The sequence below is a fragment of the Seriola aureovittata genome, chromosome 23 (genome assembly GCF_021018895.1).
Source record: "Seriola aureovittata isolate HTS-2021-v1 ecotype China chromosome 23, ASM2101889v1, whole genome shotgun sequence".
NCBI lineage: Eukaryota > Metazoa > Chordata > Actinopteri > Carangiformes > Carangidae > Seriola > Seriola aureovittata.
The window spans coordinates 16950656-16973267 of record NC_079386.1 but is presented as its reverse complement, the minus strand read 5'-3'; the positions used below and the strand labels follow the sequence as shown (position 1 = coordinate 16973267).

The 22612-nt window shown below is 40.8% G+C and overlaps 1 protein-coding gene across 1 annotated transcript in view; it reads left to right on the top strand.

The window, feature by feature from the left end:
* Positions 1 to 22042, top strand: part of LOC130164212 (zinc finger protein 638-like) — a 28161-nt gene extending 6119 nt beyond the window's left edge. The window contains 15 exon segments of the mRNA XM_056368775.1: positions 5605 to 7813; positions 9360 to 9421; positions 9749 to 9787; positions 9913 to 10095; positions 10201 to 10625; positions 12001 to 12284; positions 12447 to 12484; positions 12971 to 14007; positions 14143 to 14177; positions 14415 to 16167; positions 16170 to 17248; positions 17391 to 17460; positions 18122 to 18238; positions 18328 to 18449; positions 19408 to 22042. Of these exon segments, the coding sequence (XP_056224750.1) occupies positions 5605 to 7813; positions 9360 to 9421; positions 9749 to 9787; positions 9913 to 10095; positions 10201 to 10625; positions 12001 to 12284; positions 12447 to 12484; positions 12971 to 14007; positions 14143 to 14177; positions 14415 to 16167; positions 16170 to 17248; positions 17391 to 17460; positions 18122 to 18238; positions 18328 to 18449; positions 19408 to 20040 (8086 nt within the window). The 3' untranslated portion in view covers positions 20041 to 22042.
* The last annotated feature ends 570 nt before the right edge of the window (positions 22043 to 22612 follow it).

The following is a 22612-nucleotide window of genomic DNA, read 5'->3' as shown; positions in this document are numbered from 1 at the left end:
TCTACCTTTAGAGTATCAAATATTCACCCACCGAAGGCTTGTTGAGGACAGCGCCTGTTGTCTGCTTGAACTCTCATAATTAAAATGGATTCCAACGGCGACTAAGAATCACAGAAACATACAACATCACCAACTTCACCAGGGATTTGTATTTGCAGTATGTTCGTGTTGTACCTTCACCAGAGAACTGCAAAAATATCCTCCTCCTCGCCTCTGACATGTAACACGATATTTCACCGATGTCTCTGTGACTATTTAGACTCAAAGTTATAATCCTTAAAATTTTCATTGACTCAAAACCATGTTCTTGTTAATATTTATGGAGACTTGTCCTGGATTTGATTCACTCTAAATTTAACTTGGACTTGTGCCAAGGCACTTAAAAACAGCTCTGTATAAATTAATAGATGTTTATTTATTACCAACACACCATGTGCACATACTGCACTAAAACATACATAAAATTATGATATGTCAACTATAAATACTTTATTACCTCTCTGCACATACAGTCCAAGGACTAAACTATTACCCTGTGTCAAGACTTGTGTTTGCCACACACACACACACACACACACACACACACACACAGACACACACACACACACACACAAACATTGTGGTGAGTGATGGCAGATCTCTGTTTGAGCCAGTGGTGATTTATTTTCATCAACGCTTATTAGACCCTCTGCTAACTGCTCCTCAGAGGATGGCAGCGGCTCTTGCAGTATCTGCACACTCACACACAGCAGATACACACATGCGTAACTTTGTCTTATTGCATCTGTCTCGTCTTTTAAGGATTTCAACTTATTTTCAGTTTATCAGATGCTTCAAATGAAAGACATTGAAGGAACAAAAATGTCGTGCACAGGTAGAGGAAAGACAAAAAAATCTCCGCAGTGTCAGAATGTAGATTATGCAAGAATGAAAAACATAAAAACGACCAGAATCATAAAAGAGAAGTTAAAGAAGATGTAGCTTAAATGATATTAGCCCCTTCACCCCCCCCCCCCCCCCCCCCATTTCGTCTCTTTCAAATCATCCGTCAAAAATATCAAAGTGTAATAAACCGCAGACGCTGCAGAGAGATTTATGACACCGACATGTGTAGCAGCAGGGTGTGCCCGGTGTGAGTTACCATGTGCACTCTCTGTCCCGGCTGTGTGATGATTTAAACCCATCCGTCCATCGCTGGGCGTGTCGCCGAGGACACAGGGGACCCCCCCCACCCCCACCCCAAGGAGCCGCTGAGGTAATCACACACCCACGTCACATGACCTGGGAAGTGCCTGTCATTGCAGGCCACGAGGGCATGTTGGGTGAGACTAAGTTTATTTACTCTAGTACTGTGTTTAAGTACACATCTGAGGTACTTGTGTTTTACTTGATTATTTCCATTTTCTGGCACGTTTCAAAAGAAAATATCGTAAGTTTGACTCCACTACATTTATACATTTACGTAAACTCCACCTCAACCGGCTACAACAGTAAAATACTGCTTTTATTTTAATACATGAGTATTAATCATGAATTTCCCTTAGGTGATAAATAAAGTGTCCATCTTTTATTTTTGATACTTTACATACATTTTGCTGATTATACTTTTTTCCATTTCCACATTCCTCGTCAATCTTTGTGGCGGTTGTCGTTCCGTTGTCACTGATCTGGGGTCAGGTTACCTCCCGCCAGACTTGTTGAATTCATTAGAGAAAATCTGACCTTGTAGTTTGGGACGGGGGGAAAGTAGATGCTGCAGGTTCATGTGGAGATGCAGGTTAATGAGTGAGTGTGTGTGTGTGTTACATTCACTTAACTCAGAGGGAGAATGTTGTAATGCATGTTATAATGATCCCAGTTCATTGTGAATTGCTGTCATAACATTCTCCATATTGAATTTTGTTTGTTTAATAATGCCTTGACCATCTGTGCACAGCTGAGCATGACTTCACCTCCCAAGCAGCAAGTTTCAGGTTGCTGAGGGCTATTCTGTGCATTCAGAAAGTCCTCAGACCCCTCACATTTTGGCAGCTTTAAGATTGTCGGTAATCCTGGTGATTGTTACACAAGAGGAGGCACTTGGATCAGTTGCCCTCGATTCGTCTCTTCTCGGAAAATGATCTGGATGACTGAGAATCATCAGGCTGCAACACAACAAAATGTTAAAACCTCCTCCTCCTCCTGCAGCTGCCTGTGTGCTGCTTTAGGGGATGAGAGCAATTAGAAACAGGGAGGCGAGCCGAGTATACAACCGTCGACTGAACGATGACAGCGTCTGTAACTGGATCCTGTAACAGCATCACAGACCGGCAGGTGCCCGCCACAGAGTTTCTTCTGCAGGTCTTTCATCACAGCCTCGCAGACTTTCTGGATGTTTTTCAGTGATAGTGAAGCCCTCCATTGTCTGGTTCATCAGACCTTATCCTTTGGATTCGGTTTTGACTTTAAGTAATACAAGTCGGACTTAGGGATAAGAAATATTAGACTTTACTTGAGCTTGTAAATGTCTTGACAACACTGATCACATATAAATATAGAAATCCAAGATGGCCAAAGATAACTGGAGATTACTCTGGAAAACGTCAAATTAACACACCAAATAAATTTGTCCTTTTTATATCTTAATCTGCCCACGTCAACACATTTGCTGGACGTCCCTGCGTATGTACGTGTGTGTGTGTGTGTGTGTGTGTGTGTGTGTGTGTGTGTGTGTGTGTGTGTGTGTGGTGTGTGTGTGTGTGTGTGTGTGTGTGTGTGTGCTCCATGGTGAGGTCACCACCATGAGACCAGGCCTCTGTCAGGGTAGCGATGACAGCCGAAAATAAAACCGAGCTTCTTTTGGCTCAACTTCCCCTTCCAGACACATGCAGACACACACTCCTACATAGACAACGACACACACACGCTGTCGGAGTTCTGCCACTCAGCTGTTGTGTCGTGGTCAGGTGTTAAGCCCTGTGGTTCGGGGGAGGGGATAAAGGGGATATATTAGTAATTTGCTGCAATACCCAACAGAGAATGATCCTTTAATGAAAATATTCATCATCACCTTTTGATAAACTGTTGATTCAACAGTCTGTAAAGTCAATAGCCGTTCATTATCAAAGACTTCAAGCTCATATAGTGGCTCTTAGTATAGTATGCATCTGGTCGTGTGTCATTAAAGCCAATTGGGGAATCCGGAAGAGTTTTTGAGTGTGATTGGCTGGTGTTGTCGTCAACTGTACTTTAGCAACAAGGCGAACTTGGCAGCGTTAGGGGGACGTGCGGCCCCTAAGCTCAACAAAATCCTCACTGATTCATGTTTTTATTTGCAGGAAGAGGGTTTATCACCTTCTTTCTGAGGCTTACATAACTCTATCTAATATAAATTCATGTGTAAATGAGATGGGAGATTAATGCTTAATTGAAAATATCAAACACATTAGTTTATAGTTGTGGTTATGTGTTTTGGTGATTGCTGTCTCGAGATCATAATTTACCTGAAATCTTATTTATAAACTAATAAACCATCATATTATATCTTTTATTATCTGGTGTGTGTACACGAACTGTTTAATTCATCAAAGAAAACCAAAATACAAATATTTTTTTAATTAGATGAATATTTCTTTAAACTGAATCTTTCTTGCTGCGATCTGATTGGATGAGCTTTAAAATGGCTATAATCTATATTTTAATGATAGCAATGTATCAAATGGCAATGTGACACTTTATTTATATCAATATAGTTTATAGTTACTATTTATATTGAAGAAAATAACATATAATAAAATATATTTTCAGTTTTTTTATGCTTTAGTTGTGTATGGTAGGTGTTCATAGTAGAGTAACTTAAATATTTTTTAAGTTTAAGTTTCCAGGAATCTGATGATAAATGGTCACAGAAACAGACTGATCAGCATCTATAGGGTTTTTTTTTTTAATGTTTGAGCCAAAGTAAAACTAACTGAATTTCTGTGTGAAGAGCGCCACTGTGTGGCAAGAATATACAGTGATGAGGATAAAGGTTAGAGGATAATAAGGAAAGGAAAATTTCAGGTAGGACAAAACACAGGAATGTGACATATGGAGCTAAATTTAAATAGCAAGCAGGTTACAAGAAATTAGATAAATATTTTTTATTCTTAGGTTTGTGAGTGTAATGGGAAAAACTGTTTTCCCCCATTTCATGTAACGTTTTCTTTTAATCAGACTGGATGTTCTCTTTTAATGTATGCTGGTTGAACAAACCGTATGAACTGATCTCTGCAAATAAATGTACACTTAATGATTAAGCAAGATAAACATACTTTGTACCCTGGATGAAAGTTGAACTGTCTGCTTAAACATGTGTACGTGATAGTCACTGTATAAAAGAGCTAAGTTTGAGATTGGAAGGGGTCCAGACTCTGTTTATGATCATTGCGTTGATTGCTGGTTGTTCATTCTAATTTGACATAGTGTTAATAAATCTTAATAAAATCGGTAATAAATCTTTGAATCTCGATAGACTCATTGTTGTCTGCTTTCCTCACCTTAGAGCAAAATTGCCTCTACAGTGAGTAAGAGTAAAAATGAAGGATTTCTATTTTTGACTTAAGACCAAAATTTCCCAAACAGTTCCCTTAACTGTCCTTTAACGTTCGTGCTTTTATTCTGAAGGTCCGTGCTTTTCCTGAAAGGTCCGAAAGTAAACCGGAAATCATAACGGTTTTCAGACATCAGTGTTTGCCAAAGAGAATCTCGAGCGCAGGAGGATGTACCTGAGGTGACTCAAGGTATGTTTCAAAAAAATAATAATCTTATAAAAACACACACGCTTTCCTCGGTGCTTGTCAAACTTTCGCCGTTTCTGTTCGTTACCGGACCTTGTTTGCTAACTGGACTCACCGCGGTTCGGTTCAGATATACACCAACATTTAAACCTTTGAACCTGATCAATATTGAAATGATTCTTCGTTTTAAAAGTCGAAAACGGTCGAAATATATCGGGAATAAATGCTTGCATTGTTATAGTTGTAGTGTTGATGTGACGCAGATTAAATTGGGTTATACTACACCTGTAAAATGTATTTATTTTTCTTCCTTTTTAAAGCAAAGTGTCATTAAATGTTGATCATTTTATTGCAGTTGAAACAAAATACTGTCCTGAAGTTTGAATTCAGTTGTCTCAAAACTTAACTTAAAACTTAATCTAGGCCAGGCTGAATTTGTTTCTTCTTTCCCCCCCAGTAGTTGATGTGATGTGATGATCTGAAATGGAAATTTTAATTGTGAAATGTTAAATTTTGTAATGTGCTTCGTCTGTCTGCTGGTGCCAGTCTCAAATGTTTCCACCAAAGATGAGCATGGAAAGGAAATGAATTAGTTTGTCTGTGTTCTGGATGTTTCTGCTGAACAGCTGTGACCTTGTTTTTGCTCTTTATCTGTGCTGTTTTGCCTCCCCTCTTCTTTCTTGCTAGTGAAGACCATGAAGTGAAAAAAATGGCCCGAATGTTTTTCCGACAACAAGTACCAGAGTGGAGAAGTCCAGACAAACCTTTAAGATGATGGATGTTACCCAACCAAGAAGCTGAAGTCTATACCCAATAAATAACCACTTTGTCTTTCCTAACTTTTCAGCTTTGCCTTGCTATTGGAGCATGGCGTCCCTTCTCCTGTACCCGGGCCCCTAACGAGGCCCCTACTCACAGGGAGTTCCCTCCTGATTGGACAGCAGGCTGCATCCTTGTGGCTGGCTCAATTGAAAGCCCAGCTAGCACTGACGCAGATAAACAATGCTCTCACTGTTGGCAGTCGAGCTGCAAACTTGCAAACACCTCCCTCCCCAACTGCTGCAGCCATCAATCTCCTTAACCTTTTGAAGATTGCAAACACCATGTCTCATCCCCTATATAACCCCTTTGCCTCTGGGAACCAAAATCCCACCCAAGGGCAGTATGGACTATCCAGTATGCAGGCAGAGAGGGACACTCTGAAGACATTTCCTGGATCTGGACCTGGATCTAACTTCAGCTCTTCTTCTGCAACTTCTGCCAACTCTGGGGGAATGATCCCTTCACTGCTGGCTCGCTCAGTGAGCTACAGGCCTGAACAGATTAGTTCAATAGAAGAGGGGGACATAGAGAGGTCTATAGACATTCCCATTAGCAGAGCCAGAGAGGAGGGGAGGTTTCCTGGCAAACCGACGCATCAGCCCATAGGCCAGGGCACTCATTTTACCAGCTCTCAAAGAGATGAGTTTCTCTCCTCAGGCACAGGGATGAACTCCTATTCTATGTCCTCAACCTCTGCCCCTCCAGGACATAGACACTCTGATGTTGAAAGTGGCAGTAGCTCTTTGGAGTGGTTGCCAAACTACAAAAGATCAACTGCTGATGATTCCTCCAAATTTTACTCATCTGCTTCATCTAGCTACGTAGGCAGTTCTGACGGTAGGTTTAATTCCTCAAGTGAAAGGGAACGTGATTTGCAGTCCATTCCAGGGTTGGGTGATTATGACTATCCAGTGCCAGACAAATCTGCAGCCTCCACTGAGTCAAGTCGCCCCAAGTACACTTCTGAATCAGCCGCTAACATCCTTTCACAATTCGGACTTGAAAAAGAGGATTTGGAACATCTCATCTCTTACCCTGAAGACCAGATCACCCCTGCCAACCTGCCGTTCATATTGCGCCAAATCCGCATTCAGAAGGCCAAGAGAGCTGCAACTGCAGTTCAGTCAAAACCGTACCTGGAACCCCAGCCCACCAGAGGTGTGAGTGGAATGGACAGGTTGAGTTGTTCTGGAGGGGCAGGGATACGCCAGGAGGAAATGTCATCGACTATTCTCCAGCCCAGTAAAGTGATTGACTTTGGACATACTGACAAATATGCTGGAGGGGTTATGGATGAGATAGGAAGGACCAGTGGCACAAGAGCTAACAGTGGTGGGAGTGGCAGTATGTTGTTGGTGGACACTTACAATAGTAGCAGTCATGGTCGAGAACCATTGCAAAAAGATATGACAGAGGTTAAAAGCAGTTCCTTGGGTTCTTCACGTGATCAGGGTAGCTCTGTTACCAGCTCTTCATACAGTTCAAAACTGAGCTCTGTAGCTCCCCCAAGCAATGATCCAGCTAAACAATTGCAGACTCAACCACAACAGACTTCTCAAAAAATCCTGAGCTCTTTCTCTCTACCAAAGAAAGACACAGACATAAGAGTATTCAAGTCTGAACCCTCCACTCCCCTTCCTTTGAAAGAACCAAAGGCAGACGACAAGTCAACGTCGAAAGCCCAACCATCCTGCACTTTGTTCCACGGTGTGCATCCTGGCCGACCTGGTCTTGTGCTCATTGGAAGCAATGACACCACTGGCACTAAGGGTCAGGGTAAAGGTCGAGGTAAAGGGTCAACAGTTGCTGAGCAGATGAAGAAGCAGCAGACACAACAACAACAGAAGCAGAAGATGCACATCCAGCAGCAGGCACAGATGCAGCCAGTACCGCAGATGGGACAAACGTGGCCTCCATTTTATTCTGCTGCACAACCGGTTCCTCCTGCTTCTTTCATCCCCAGCAGCACAGATGCCTCACGTACCATGCATCGTTCAATGTTTATCCTCGGTGATCCTCTCCCCAGCATTATTCCTCCAGCTTTACCTCAGCCAATCCCGAGCCCAGTGAACTTCAGGCAGTTGTTGACACCTTCCAGCAGGCAGAGTCGACCACAGCAGCCAGTCTCCAAGGGTCTGCCAACGCCGGCCATGATGCATGACTGTGTAGCGGACACACCGAGAGTCCCTCCACACACCTGTTCTCTGTGTTACAAAGAATGTACTCATATGAAGGTGAGTGGAAGACTGCACTCTCTTTTCTCTCCCTTTAGGAAATTGATTTTAAAAGAAAGCCTAAGGGTGATAGTATTTGATTTATGTAAAATATTCTTTAAATTTTAATGGATCAGTAATTACTATGAAAATATGCTACTGAAAAGCCTGACACAACCTAGAACCTGGTTACCATTTTACAAAAACAAGTTTTGATTGCAAACTTTGGGAGAGAATGTTTAAACCTGTTCACTGAATCGGGTTGTACCGAAATATTTCAAGGATGCCAGGATTACAGCTAACTATTGTTATCTCTAATACACGGTCACAATGTCTTGATTTACACAATTGGACTGACTTAAAACTGTCGTTAGAACGTCAATGTTTAGTTTAACCAGATGAAGTTCAGTGTGTAATGGCTATTTCCAGATTCAGAGTGACTGTTGACTGTTGAATAATTCAATATAAGATAATGAAAACTGGCCATCTTCTGAATAATTGTTGTGAAGAGGACCATGGGATTATCGTGACGTGGAAGAATCTGCAGATCTGAACAACTAGTGCATCACAAGATGATGGAAGACAGCTGTTTCCCCTATTCTCTGTTTTCTTACTACTGTGTCATACTCTATAGTCAGTTTGAATATACGCTGTTTTTGTGAATGTACAGTTTTTATGTTTTTCCCACTATTGTAGCCATTGGTAATATGCATATTATTTTAATTCATGTCACATCTAATAATAGGTATTATCTTTTTTGTAATACTGGCTATTATGTAGGAGCCAAGCTTCCCTTTTTGTTGTAAATATTTTTTCGTCCCAAAGAGGAAGTCCAGTTATTACTTCAACTACTATGAACTTGAAGCCCATCAGGAACCATTGTACTTGAGTCACAAGATCAGCGATGGTGATTTTTGTCGTCCTGCTGGGACATCGCATTTCATCGTAGTTTGGTTACTGCCTTCTTCCTCTCCTCCAAGTTTCCACATCTGCCTCCCTCTTTTCCCAATGTTGCCTCAGCTTGTGCGGTTTGCTCCTGATCCATACTTGAAAGTGACCTCTGCCGAGACAATTTGAACCAAACTTTGGGGAAATTGTGATACTACACAAGACTGAAGAGCCAGACATCACAGAGTGGAGAGGCCAAGAGGACACTCCTGTGTTTTTCATATTTCAAAATGAATTGAATTGCTCTTGAACTAAAGCTAAACAAAGTCAGTTGTAATTATAAAGGTCCTAAGGTATTTAATATATGTAATATTTTTGTCATCCAGGTATTATATTTGTTTTGCTGCTTATTTATTACTATTGTTTGTCTTATATGACATAATCACACAGCTCCTGACTTACTATGAACATGTATCGACAAAAGTTTTCTCTTTGGCCTACAAAAGCTCAGAATTGGAATTGGACACTTTTGAAAGGGGACAAGCTTTGAAATGTTTTCAAGGCTGCTGTAATGTTTAATAAACAAAAAATTTGTGTCATGGCAGTTGAGATATTTAAGCTCATATCAGTTGTGATGAGGTCTATCTAAATGTTGTTTGTTTGTTGATCTGACTACTAGGATTGGCTCTCCCACCAGAACACCAGCCTTCACCTTGAGAGCTGCAAAATCCTGCGGGCACAGTCAGTCTTTTTTTCTTTCTTATACTTTTTCACTTTATTGTTATTGTTTGAAAAATTACACTTCAATGTACTGTAGAGGAAACACTGGATGAACTGTAGTTTGGTGTTGCCTCTGCAGCATGTTGGCTCAGCCTGCATAGCTAATTGCAGTAGTTATGTGCGTACCTTGAGGTGTCTTTCTTGAACCCACCATTTGACTTTAGAAGTCTCCCATGAATACCATTGCTTCATGACAGTCATCTTGGGCTTTCATTGTCAAAGTGTGACCCCTTTGCTGGTTAAATGGTGTGTTTGAATTGTTTTGTATTCATCGTTTGCTTTCCACAGATACCCAGAGTGGGATGCTGAGGTTGAAGTCAAGCTCAGGTACATTTTTCAGTTTTCAAACAAGTAGTAACCACACAATTTCAGAACTAGTACCCTGCTTATTTTTTGGAAATTTTCAGTGCCTCTCATTCACCTATGCTTATCTTGTTCACTGCTGTCTTCAGTGCCGGAGGGAAAGATGTTAAGCCATCATCCTCAACTGCTGCCCAGACTTTCCAACATTGTCATCAGAAAACCAGGCATGGAAGCCGCTCCCGTTCCCACTCACCTAGTCCCCGAAGACACCATGAAAGAAGAGAGAAACGCAGCCAATCACGATCATCGCACAGCTCCAGATACACTCGCAGGTCTAAATTCTAATATGACAGAAGAAATTCCACTTGGCATTATATTGTGAAATCTTTGATTAATTACATTAACTGACTGTTAAATTTAATTTGTCCATATATCAGCTCCCGGTCTCGTTCTTGCTCTCCATGGTATGACTGTCCTACCTCCTCTCGTTATCGGTCACGTTCAAGGAGTTATGAGAGACGATCCTCACCGAGGAGGGGAGAAGAGAGATGGTCCTCACCAAGACGAAGTCAAGAGAGGCGATCATCTCCAAGGGACCATGAAAGAAGATCACCAAGGAGGGGTGACAAGAGACGATCATCTCCAAGAAGGAGCTATGAAAGAAGATCACCAAGGAGGGGTGACAAGAGACGATCATCTCGAAGAAGGAGCTATGAAAGAAGATCACCAAGGAGGGGCGACAAGAGACGACCATCTCCAAGAAGGAGCCGTGAAAGACAATGGTCCACAGAGAGGTCGTCTTCTGAAGGGAAGAGGTCGAGCAACGCAGAGAGGCTGGTGAAGAGACTACTGGAAAATTCAGGTTTGATAAATTGCAATAATCTTAAGAACATCTGTATTAAAGATCTTTAAAAACAGCTGTATTAAAAGTAACGCTTATTCCCTTTGTATTTTTTGAGAGTTAGATGAGAAAACCAATACCCTTCTCATGTGCAGTAAATATAACAGCCACAGTGGTTAGTATAGATAATGGAAATGGGGAAACATGGGCAAACATTAGACATTGTTTAGCTTCTATTTTGACTGTTTGTGTCTAGATGAAGCCACTGCTATCATCTGTAGCTAGGGTACTGTTGTGTCCACTATTATTTCGCAGCAAAACCGGACTCGTGTGTTCGTTTGATGAAGTATGCAGGACACAGATTTAAAGTTCAACACGTCTAATTTATTTAAAGTATAGCCAAGCATAGAAGTTTGAGATTGCTTACAGAACTCACACTGCTTTCCTCTCGCCTGTCTAAGTGCAGCCCTCCCTTGTTTCAGTCACTCACTCTTATACACATTCTCACATTCTTTGTATAACAATATCACTCCCCCTCTTCTCGCACAGCCCGACCGAACCCAGCATCTTAACTGCACATCCTGCTATCTAAGCATGTTATCATCGTACTTTCTCGTCCTCTCTGTCCTTGTACGTCATTCTGCAATCTCAAACGGCAGACAATGTTACAATGTTCACATAGTTCATATAGTTTAAGGCTGATTCACCCTTTTAATCATACAATGCATACAGTAGCAGAAATAACATATCCCTTCAGTACCCAGGGTCTTAGAGATAAAGGGGTACAAGGAAGGCGTAGACATAGAAAATGGTGTTCAAATATAGATGTTGTCAAGGATGGGCTAAGTAGAAGAACAGACAAGACATTTTAATTAGGTAAGAACATGTGACAATGTGGATTTTGGTGTGGTAAATTCTTGCAGCCACGTGAGATCTGGGAATATATACCTCTGATTAACATGCTGACTGTGTTTTGCTCATCATTTTCTCCTTAGTGCAAAGCTTACTTTAATACTTTTGCCTGAGACATCTGAATTCATTTAACCTTTTCATCGTCTTTTCCTCCAGCTCACAATAATTTCAATCACATATAGAGTTTTTATAGATTTTTGAAAGTGAATATTGAATGACAAAACAGAAGAATAAAAGATGTAACCAAAAAGTTTGTGAAATCAACCTGAAATCAACAGGTCGTCATCTTCACCAAATAGCTATTTTAATGTTGTAAAATTTTTATTAAGTTTTTGCATTCCTGCTAGAGAGAAGCAGTTCTTCTTACTTATGTAACATGTTGTTACCTTTACATTTCATCTTATTAAACAGCTCCCCGGCGCAGTGGAAACTCCAAAACACTGCAGTTTTGTCTGACACTATTTTTTCACCTTTCTTCCTCTAGCTGTCCAGGCTCTGTCAAAAGACTCTGACCTGGAGGCTGTGGTTAAAAATCTAGCTCCTGCCTTACTAGCTGAGCTGGCCAAGATGAATTCTTCCTCATCATCGTCCTCTATGTCATCCAAAGGAGGAAAAAGCTCCCAGTCTTCTCCCTCTGCTGGGGGAAAAAGCTCATCCTCTGCTGCCTCTTCGTCCTCTTCAGCAGCAAAGAAGGAGACGACAACAACATCTTCTAAAGCAAAACCCATTCTGCAGAAGAACGAAGAAGGTGCTTCTACAAAGACTAAGGTGTGTGTGTGTGTGTGTGTGTGTGTGTGTGTGTGTGTGTGTGTGTGTGTGTGTGTGTGTGAGAGAGAGAGAGAGAGAGACATAATGTTTTGATCAATGACATTAACAGTGTCAATAATCAGATTAATCTAGACTAACAAATGTCATTTGGTTTGTTTACAGGATACTGTTTCTAAGGAGCAAAAGACGACTTCTCAGAAGTAAGATATTCTTCAAACAGACCTCTTTTTAACAGTGATGGAGGCTAGATGTTTTATCTCGTTCTTGTCAGTATATTACTGTAAATATTCAGTCACGCCTTGTCTCCTCAGTAAAAAAAAAAAAATCAATTTTTTTCTAAGAGTCTTTCCAACATAGAGTATATACAGTATATTCAGAATTTACTGCTCTTGGTTTTACTTTACTTTTTACTACAACCAAAATGAATAACTATAAATTTTCACACAGGGTCATTTTATTTTCTGTAAACTCTACAGGAATGCTCTTCATGAAATTTAATTAATTAATTTGAAAACAAACAATAGGTAACACATAGACTAACAGTCCTCATAGGAAGTCAACCTTGGAGGACATTGCAATCTTATCGTGAAAAACATTTAAAAAAAAATATCCAAACCATTCCCTTGATCTTCCATTTCTTAATTATTCTCCTGCTTTACAACTAGTTAACTTTCTTTTGTTCACAGAAACCCAGCCATTTCCAGTGTCTCCAAACCTCAAACCACTAAATCCACAACTACCAGTACTCCCACAAAGGATCTTCTCCCTACAGCTCAAGAAACTTTGCATAATTGCCCTGCAAAGCCTTTATCTTTACCCTCTGAAGCCAAAAAAGTTGCAACAAAAACGGTAAAAAGCATGGCCCCACAGAAAGAGACAGCCATGGTTGATGAATCAGCAACTAGGACTATTGTTGAACCAACTAAAGGCTTGAAAATTGGCACTCAAGCAAAGATGTCGACATCCAAAGCGAACACAACCTCAACTGAGAAAACCAAAACACCGGAAGAGAATTTGACTGTGGCCGAAGATATGACACAAGAAGAGGTGCAAGAAATAGATGCAAAAGCCATAAATGCACCATCCAAATCTATGGCTTCAGAAAATGTCCCTGATGTAGAGACTTCCAAATCTAAAGAAGTGGAAACAAAGGCTCAAGAACCTGTAGTGGTGCTGGAAGACACAGCCAAAGTTGTTGAAACAGGAAATGCAACAGTTATTGAATTGAAGCACCAAGCAGAACTTACCATGGTTGATGTTGAGGTGAAAGAGGCCAAAGATGCTGAACCAATGGAGCTTGGGGAAACAGGATTTAAAGTGGCAGAGCCCATGGAAGTTGAAAGCTGTTCTGATAAAGGGGAAAAAATGACAACTCCAGAGGCTGTACCAGATAAATTCAGTGAGAGTCAACCACCAATCAGTATAGATGACACCAAAACTACATCGCAAGTCCAGAAAAGCACCCTGTTTGAATCGGATTCCATTGCACAAGGGCGGGACACCAAGACAGGCGCTTCAAAAATCCAGCAGCAGGCTGCATCAATTTCAGCTGAAGCTGCGAGTGAACCAGCAGTGAGCATTCAGCAGCTGGCGGCAACCACATCTTCTTCAGCTACAGCAGTGAGTGAGCCGCAAGCGGCAGCAACCTCGTCTTCTTCAGCTGCAGTTACCCCTCTGACTATTGAGGAGATGGTGGATAAGCACCTGCATCAAAATAAAATAAGTAAGAAATCCAAGAAAGAGACTGAGTTTGTCTCACTGGAGTCATTAACTATATTTAGATCATAAATGTCTGCAGGTGATCATACTTTAAAGTTTAGTCTTTTTTTTTAACATTACTTTGTCCTTCCTTTTGCAGCGTGCTTCAAGAGGACCGCCTGCTGCTCACAGAAAGTATGTTTGGTTATGATCTTGTTCTCAGCACAAATAGCACAAATAAGCATCAATATGTACTAAAATGTCCTTAGATGGTTGTTGAATGTTATATTGTACTGAGTATCTGCACGTCTTTTAAAAAGTCTTAAAATGTAATGGATCACTTTTGTAAAATAGTTAATTCAGTCACTGTTGTGGGTAAAATGTCCAAACAAAACCTCAGTAAACATTTTGTCCTATTTAAATTTCAACAAGGAGGACTTTGTCACTGTTGATGAAGTTGGTGGACACCAGCACTCATCCTATTCCAAGCGGTCCTCCAGAGGGAAAAAAGAAAGGCAAAGCTCAGACGTGTCATCTGCTGCCAAACAGACCTTAACGAGGTCCTTCAAAGACTCTATGAGCTCAGCTTCTTCCTCATCCTCTTCATCCTCCTCATCCAAGTTGACTAAAGACTCCGTGAAGAGAAGCTCGTCTTCTGACTCTGAGCCACCCCACTCTCCTACCAAACCCTCATCCTATGCCAGTGTTAGTAAAACCTCTGCCTCTTCTACACTGTCTCCCGAAACCTCTTCCTCTCCTGGTCCTAAGGCAGAACAGAGCAAGACAAAATCTCCTGTCAAAGCATCTACTACGTCTTCCTCGAGTTGTAGGACCCAATCGTCCTATACTGCACATGAAATTGAAAAGATGGCATCAGCAGCAGCTGTTGAGGCATCAGTAAAGACTCATCCTGAGTCACATAGAGAAGCAAAAGCCACAGAGAGTGCAGTGGTAAAGTCTGACCACAAGGTGTCAGAAGAGGCCATTGCTGCAAAAACTGTTGAGTCAGAGTCAAAAATAGAAACATCATCAAAGATGCATCCACCTGCACAGGGACGGGGGTTAGAGTTGAGCCAATCCCAGAGGTTTGAGATTGATGTTAAAGACAACACACTCAAAGACCTGGAGAAAAGCAAAGACAGAAGGAAAGAAGATGATGTTGGCAAACATCCAGAGGAGGAGGATGATGACGCTGAAAATTACCAAATCCTTGATTCACTTGATGACCAAACAGATGAACAGATGGATGATGGGAACCAAGTAGGCAGCTCTGGAACACAGATAATAGAGCCTGAGAATGACCGGAGTTTGCATGAGGAAACTCTGGACAGACAGGTCTTTGGCACTGTTTATAAAGAAGGCAAAGTCTGCCCTGAGCAGTGCAGTGAAAAGGAAGTGGGTGTTTCTTTTGAAACGGTCAACAGTGCTACTGAAGGTCAAGCCACAACAGGTCAAGAAGACAGTTACCCCATTGAAGATAACAGTTCCACAGTAAAACAACTGTCTGAGGAAGATGTGATTCAAGTAGTCAACAAATCTGATGATAAATCTGCAGTTGAAGTTGCAATTATTAAAAACCAAGAGGCAAATAAGGAAGATAGTATTCAAGTGTTGGATACAGGTAGCAAACAAGATCCAAGAAGTAAGGTAGATGGAAAGACTCGAAAACAAAAAGAAGAGGAGGTCAAAGGCAAAATGATTTCACCAGAATCCTGTAAAGCCTCCAAAGATGTGGAAAACCCTGAAGAAAAAAAACCAAATGATGGAGACCAGCCTCTTGAAGTCTGTGACATTAAACACACTTTAAAAGACGTTGATAGCGACGTTCCTGAACATGAAACCTTTGAGATATTGGATTCAATTGACGATCAGGTGGTAATGGAAGATGACAGCCACAAACTTGAAACTCCCAGTGATCAGATGTCTAAAAAAGACATGGAAGAAGAGGAAGATACCTATGAGGTAATTGATTCTGTGGAAGATCAGCCAACAACTACAAAGACAGAGTCTGAGACTGACAACAAGGAAAAAAGAACCAAAAAAGTTGAGCTGACTGCTAGACAAGATGATAGATCATCAAAGAGGAGTAGCCCCAGGACCAGAGCATCCAAAAGGGAAGAGAAGGAGAAATCATCAAAGAAGCAGGACAGCCAGTTAAAAAATATGAAACGCGAACGAAGATGGACACCACTGCAGGAGGTTCTAAAAAAGACAAAGAGATCAAAGAGGTCACTAAGGAAGTGTACAAAATAGTAGATTCTGTTGATGACGAACTGGTTCAAGATGCAGCCGCCACAGAAAGGTCTGGTAGAAGAAGGAGTGCAAGAGGAAAGAAAGAGGATAAAATGACATTGAATCTCACTGAAGCATCTGACAAACCTGATGAGGAGGCTTCCTATGAAATTTTAGACTCTGTGGAGGACAAGACTGCTGCCGAAGAACCAACCTTTATGACAAGATCTACCAGAGGAAGAAGGGAAAGAACAACTAAGAGAGAGGCTTCCAATGAGAAAATAAAAATAGAAGACACACCAACAAGAAGGAGGCACACTCCTGCCAGGGAATCACGGGAAAAAACATTAAAAAAAGAGGAGAAAGCACCTCCAAAAGAGAGTGTACCAACAAAGCAGAGTATGGAAAAGAAGGAGAAAACACCCAAAATAGACATTAAGAAAGAGGGTAAATCAACAACTAAGTCCCGATGTGATACTGCAACACCAGCAGAGGAGAAGAATCAAACGTCGTCCAGGAAAAATGACACAAAAGCTTCAACGAGCGCTCTGGTGAACATGGATCAGGTTTACCCTGAAGACAAGGCCAAGGAGGAAGAGCTGAGGAAGAGGCAGGCTGCCACTAAAGAGAAGTCGCTTGCTAAGGAGCAAGAGAAGGAGCAGGAAGAGTGGAGGACCAGGGAGAGAGAGGAGAGCAAGCGGAGGAGCAGCAGCAACAGCAACAAAGGAGGAGGAGGCAGCAGTGGAGGAGGGACGAGGAAGGCGAAGGAGAAGGGAAGGGAAAAGGAGGAGAAGGTAGAGGTAGATGCCAAGGAGGTGGTAACTCTGGATGAGGTGGGAGCAGATGAGGCTGGAGAGGAAAGAGCGGTGGAGGGTCAAGAGTGGGATGAAGAGATCACGGAGGGACAGCTGCAAACGCTCCTCACCCTGGATGAAATTGTAGAAGAGGAGGAAGAGGGAAAGGATGAGCAAAGCACTGTGGAGGCCCGCCCACCCAGCAAGGAGGACGAATCAGTGGACTCCTTAAACCCAGAGGTAAAAATAGAGATTTAAGCATACAGATTAAATTTTCTTCCATTTATAAATTATATGCACAGCAAAACACAAATTTCATACTAGAGCAGGCTTTACATATACAGAAGCATTGATTCTAAAGATCTCTTCTCTCATTTTTTAGACTTTGGTGACTTTAGTTGAAGCAGAAGAAACCTCAATATCTTCGGAACACAAACACAATGTCGACACAGGTGTGTGTTTCTCAATCTTTATAAATTACAGTATAAATTTATTCAGGTATATTTGTGTTATGACCATACCACCAACCACAAGGCTCAAGGCCACTACCAGTATAACATACGCAAATCTCCAACCAAACTTTTGGTGGTCAAAGCATTATGGGTAATGTAGGCACAAGGTTTTAACCAGGAAGAAGAATGTGTGGAATAAAAAAGGACACCTCTGGTTGTGCTGCATTTTGATCCTTTTTTAATTTAAATCCTGAGTCTGGCAATGTTGTAGGAATGCATTGCTAAATCAGTGGAATACTCTTTTTAGAGATCATGTAAGCAAAATCTGTCAGTTTTATACCCTTCAAAATAAGAGCTTCTCCTGCAAGCCCAGCATTCAACCTGGGTATAGTGTTGCCTTAGGCAACCCAGATCCTGGCACCAGAAATAAAAGTTCCTGTTCACTCTCTCCATAGACAATGTTCCTCACGGTGTGACGAAATCAAACAGAAGTTGCAAATTTGCACATTTGAGAAACAGAAGAATGTTTGGAATTTTTGCAATTATAAAAACGATAAATTGATTATCAAAATAGTTGATTAATTATCTGCCTATCGACTAATTGTTGCAGCTCTAGCATGATTGTCAGGGCTCATGATTGTTATTTCCTGCTTTTCTTCAGCTGTGAGTAAAAGGAAGAGGGAGCTTGTCGGACCTGAAGCAAAGAGATCTCGTTCTCAGTCTCCTTGTGTTGCTGCTGACTTCAAACTGCCACCATTCAACTCCAACAACCCCCTTGGCGAGAAACAAACATGATTTTATTAATAATGATTATATGAAAATGCTTTGTTTTGTTTTTCTTTTACATTCATGTTTGTTTCTTTTCAGGTCAGGAGTTTGTGGTCCCCAAATCGGGGTATTTCTGTAATCTCTGCTCTATCTTCTACCTGAACGAGAACTCGGCCAAGGAGCTCCACTGCAGCAGCCAGAGACACTACAACAACCTGCAGGTACAGACAAACACATAGTGGTGAGAGATCCAGCTACATGAATTGTGGCCTGGTCCCAACCCTTTGATGCCCCACTGAATTGTGGTAGACAAAAAAGGACAATGATAAAACTAGTCAGTAGGCTAATGTTAAGTGCTGTCTTGCAGTGCATTCTCTCTATTCTTCCTTGTCTTGCTAACCTAGCTGAGCAGTGCATCTCTTGTTCTGTCTTGTGCCTTGCTTGCTTACCAGCCACTTCCATAGGTGTGTTCTGTGACTTTGTGCCTGACAAAAGTGAGAGTGATATACAACTATTTATTACGTTTGATAAACGCCTACAAGCAACAGTGTTTATAAACGTTTTAGTACAAATTTTAAAACAAGACAATGATTATCTTGTCTCTCAGTCAATGTTTAGTTGCAAGTTAAGTTAAGTGTAATTAAGCTGATCCAGTTCTCTGTGTTGAGTTTTTAAATCAAACTCTTAAAGAATTGAACATTATTGGGCGCCCATATGGTAGCTGGTTAGATAAGCCACAGAGGAACACAAATGCATGGTCATCACTTTTGTGCATGTCAATTAAATGTGTTGGCGCATGTAAACATCACACCGTATTAAATCACATCCCAGATAAACAATTTCAATCACAGTGGCTGAGAAAATAAGCTGTCGGGGTCCTTCCTGATCCCCCTACCAACGCAACAGATTTTAAAATACATTGTCATACCCAAGTATAAGGTCTGTGTCTCTCCTGAAAAATAAGAAGAAAATAATAAAATACAGGCAGAGGGCAGGGTCTCTGCAGATACACACACCAAAACACACTTCCAGTGGGTCAGAGGTGATGATTGAGAGAGAATACCTTTGTATTTGTCTATACATTGTTATTTAGGATAATCCTGCATAGTGTACCTTTAAGTCAGAGTACATCATAAAGACGAGTTGTCAGGTCTCAATGTACTCTGGACTCTCTTACAGCGTGCTCAACAAACAAATCCGTTGAAAGAACCAGCCATGGCTGATGACGGGACCTCCATGCATGGATTCAACCAAAGAATGAACTCCAATTCATTTGAAGAAGGGGAAGGGGGAGAGATCTGTCTGCCTTATAGTGAGGCCCATCAGGGTCCTGACACTCCAGTGGGCGTCAACAACTCCAAGCCTACCGACCAGTCCAGAGCCATAGAGGAACAAACAGACGTCATCAACCTAGGTCAGGAAGGGCCCTCCCAGGCACCTGATGTAAAAGAGGTGGCTAATCCCAAGTCTGTGAAAGCACCAGGATCACAACGCTTGCAGCTTTATAACCGCCAAGGCAAAATCCTGCTAGACAATATCTTGGGTGATGCCAGGAGGTGGCACGAGATTGGATATGCCAGAAGAGGAGAGATCCCTCGGAGTAAGGCATCACCCTTCTGGAGACCATCGGCATCAGGTCTTTGGCGGGTTTTGGAGGAGTCCATGCTGGTAGCCACCATAGAGCCGCCAGTCGTGCGGCCAGGCAATCGATGTGCAGTAGGCGTGTTTCTATACAACCATAGCGATGGCCCCTGGTGCGAGGTCCGTGAGCAGGACCTTACCCACGTCTGTTTCTTGGTGGCACCACCATAACAATAACACCAAGGAACAAGCCTCCGTCAAGAGAGGATGCTGAGAGATCCAGCTACATGAAATATGACCAGGACTCATCACTCTGAAGTCCCACTGAACTTTAATACACAAAAAGAATAACAATCAAACAACAGGGCACAAAAGAATAACAGTTCAGTTCTGTAGTCAGCCCATGCCTGACTGCAGTTCAGCCTATTACAGCACCTCTTGGGGAACATAGCATCACCTTTGTGCATTATGTCTGTGTGAACACATTGACAATCTGTGTGTAAATGTGTAATCTGTGAATATAAAACACCTTCCGCCTTCTCTTTAAATTATGCATTTGTTCATTATGCATGATTGAAAATGATTATGGCTTAATAATAATAGCATGTTAAGCACTTTTATGTATCTTATCACACACTTCATATTTTATGTATGACTCCTGGGTAGAGCCTTATTCAGTGGCTTGGATATGAGTCTTGTGTTTTTACCAAATATAGAAAGAAGAACAAGATTTTTCCTGTGCCCCACCTGTATAAAAAGCATAGAGGTAGAGCACAGAGATTGAGTATTATCAGAAGTTTTTTACACAGAGGATTCTAATGGCAATTATCACAAGCTTTGTTAAGTTTTAAATAAAAATAGATTGTAGACTCTGCAATCAAATTAAAGTTCATGGGGTTGGTCTCTTTTCTGAATGCCGCCTGGACAGCCTCACTAATAAAGGTAAGAAGGCTGATAGTTTTTGTGTAACTGTTTGATGCTAAATTGTTAAATTGAAGATGGACTGCTAAATGCTAAATTGGAGTTTCTCAGTTCAACTACTTGATGCTCAATTCAACATTTTGTTATTTAAGTAATTAATTCTAAAGTGCAGATTGAATTAGTTTGTATTGAATTGGAGTCAAAGGGAATCAGTCGGCCGACTCTGGGCAATATATCTTTGCCTGGAGGGGTTATTGACTGGGAATCAATTGCCTTACATTGTTTGTGTTCTTCCCCTCTCTATTTTCAGCAACATTACCAGAAGTTTCAACAAAAACCATCAAGAAGTTCAAGACAAAATTCTCAAGGCTCCACTTCTGATTGATCCAGATTGAACCATGAGTGAAAGGCCTGAAACCAATGTAGAGGGGTTTAGCTGACAAATCAGTGTGTATAATTAGCCATAGTGGTAACATGGTGGCGCCTTCTCTCATTTGAATTTTGTAAATTATAAATCTACTATCAACTTTGTAAACATTTTAGCATGGATGGTCCCATTGAGATTAAAACTCCAAATCTACAGTTGTGTTGCCTTGCTCTTTGCACAGTTACATTGCACCAGCTGTGTCTGAGAAAAAATCAGGAATGTTCTGTGGTTTGGAAGTTGACTTTTGAATTATTATTTTAGTCATGAATAAATGATGATCACAGTAATTTTGAGACATCAAGTTTAGTCATCCAATACGATTGAGCAGAAGTGTGTTTCTGTCTTCCCATTTTTAAATAATTTTTAATTTGCATGTAACAAAAATTTTTTTTTTTTACGCTTTACTGAAATGGAAAAATGTATATATCTTTTAAAGCAAACTGATGCATGAAAGCATGGCGGAGCAGGAAGCAAAGGCTCATGGAAATTGTGGTCTTGATAACAGTGCTTAGTTTCTGTTGCACTCAGTAGTGAAATAAAAGGCTTACAACCAGCTTTACCTTGGTCTCATATAGTAGTAATGCAAAGGTGAAATTGTATTGCATAATTAATATAATAAGTGTTTCTCTGTGACGTGTGAAAAGATTTCTTATTGTTTTTAATTTAGAGAGAATTATTTATCTGAGCAATAATTAACTGTCAAAGTCAATAAAAATTGTACAGATTATATTATGGGATGTTTTTGTTTGTCTTTCCCTACTGTACTGAACTCATCAAATCCTGAGCCGTTACTTTAAAGGGTCCAATATGTTGACTTATTTCTGTTGTACAGTTTGGTTTGTTCTGTTTCTATGAAATAATAAATAAAACTTGAGTGTTTCATGATTTCTGGATCATTGTTGTTGTCCTTGTAATATAGATTGATTTATATATTGATCAAAGTAAACTTGTAAAGTTTGGTGTGACTGGTAAATCGCCCTGAAAACAGGCTCTAAGGTGGAGCATTATTCTCCAACACTATAAATGCAATTTTTTAGGTTACACTTGGCTTAGTTTATTTACCTTTTTGTCAAATAAGGAAAAGATTTTCCCACTGGCTGGCTGCTCTATATGTTGTGGAAAGCCCTGAGGTTTTGCTGGGGACCAAATAGTTTTTAAGCTGCTATTACTGCCAACTGCACACACAAGACACTATACATTTTATTTGAGTTTTTCATGCTTTATTTGTGTATAGTAGGTGTTATAATATAGTATTTTAAATGTTATTTAAGTTACTTATCCATGCCTCTGATTTATAGTGATAATTGTACCAAAAACCATTGGTAGATCTATCTCAATATTATTTGTGTGAACAGATTTCTCTGTACCTCCTCCACCAACAGGTACATAAGATAGGTCAAAACAAAGGCTCTGTGTCTTTTCTGCAGCCATAGGATCTACTACCAAAATTTTACT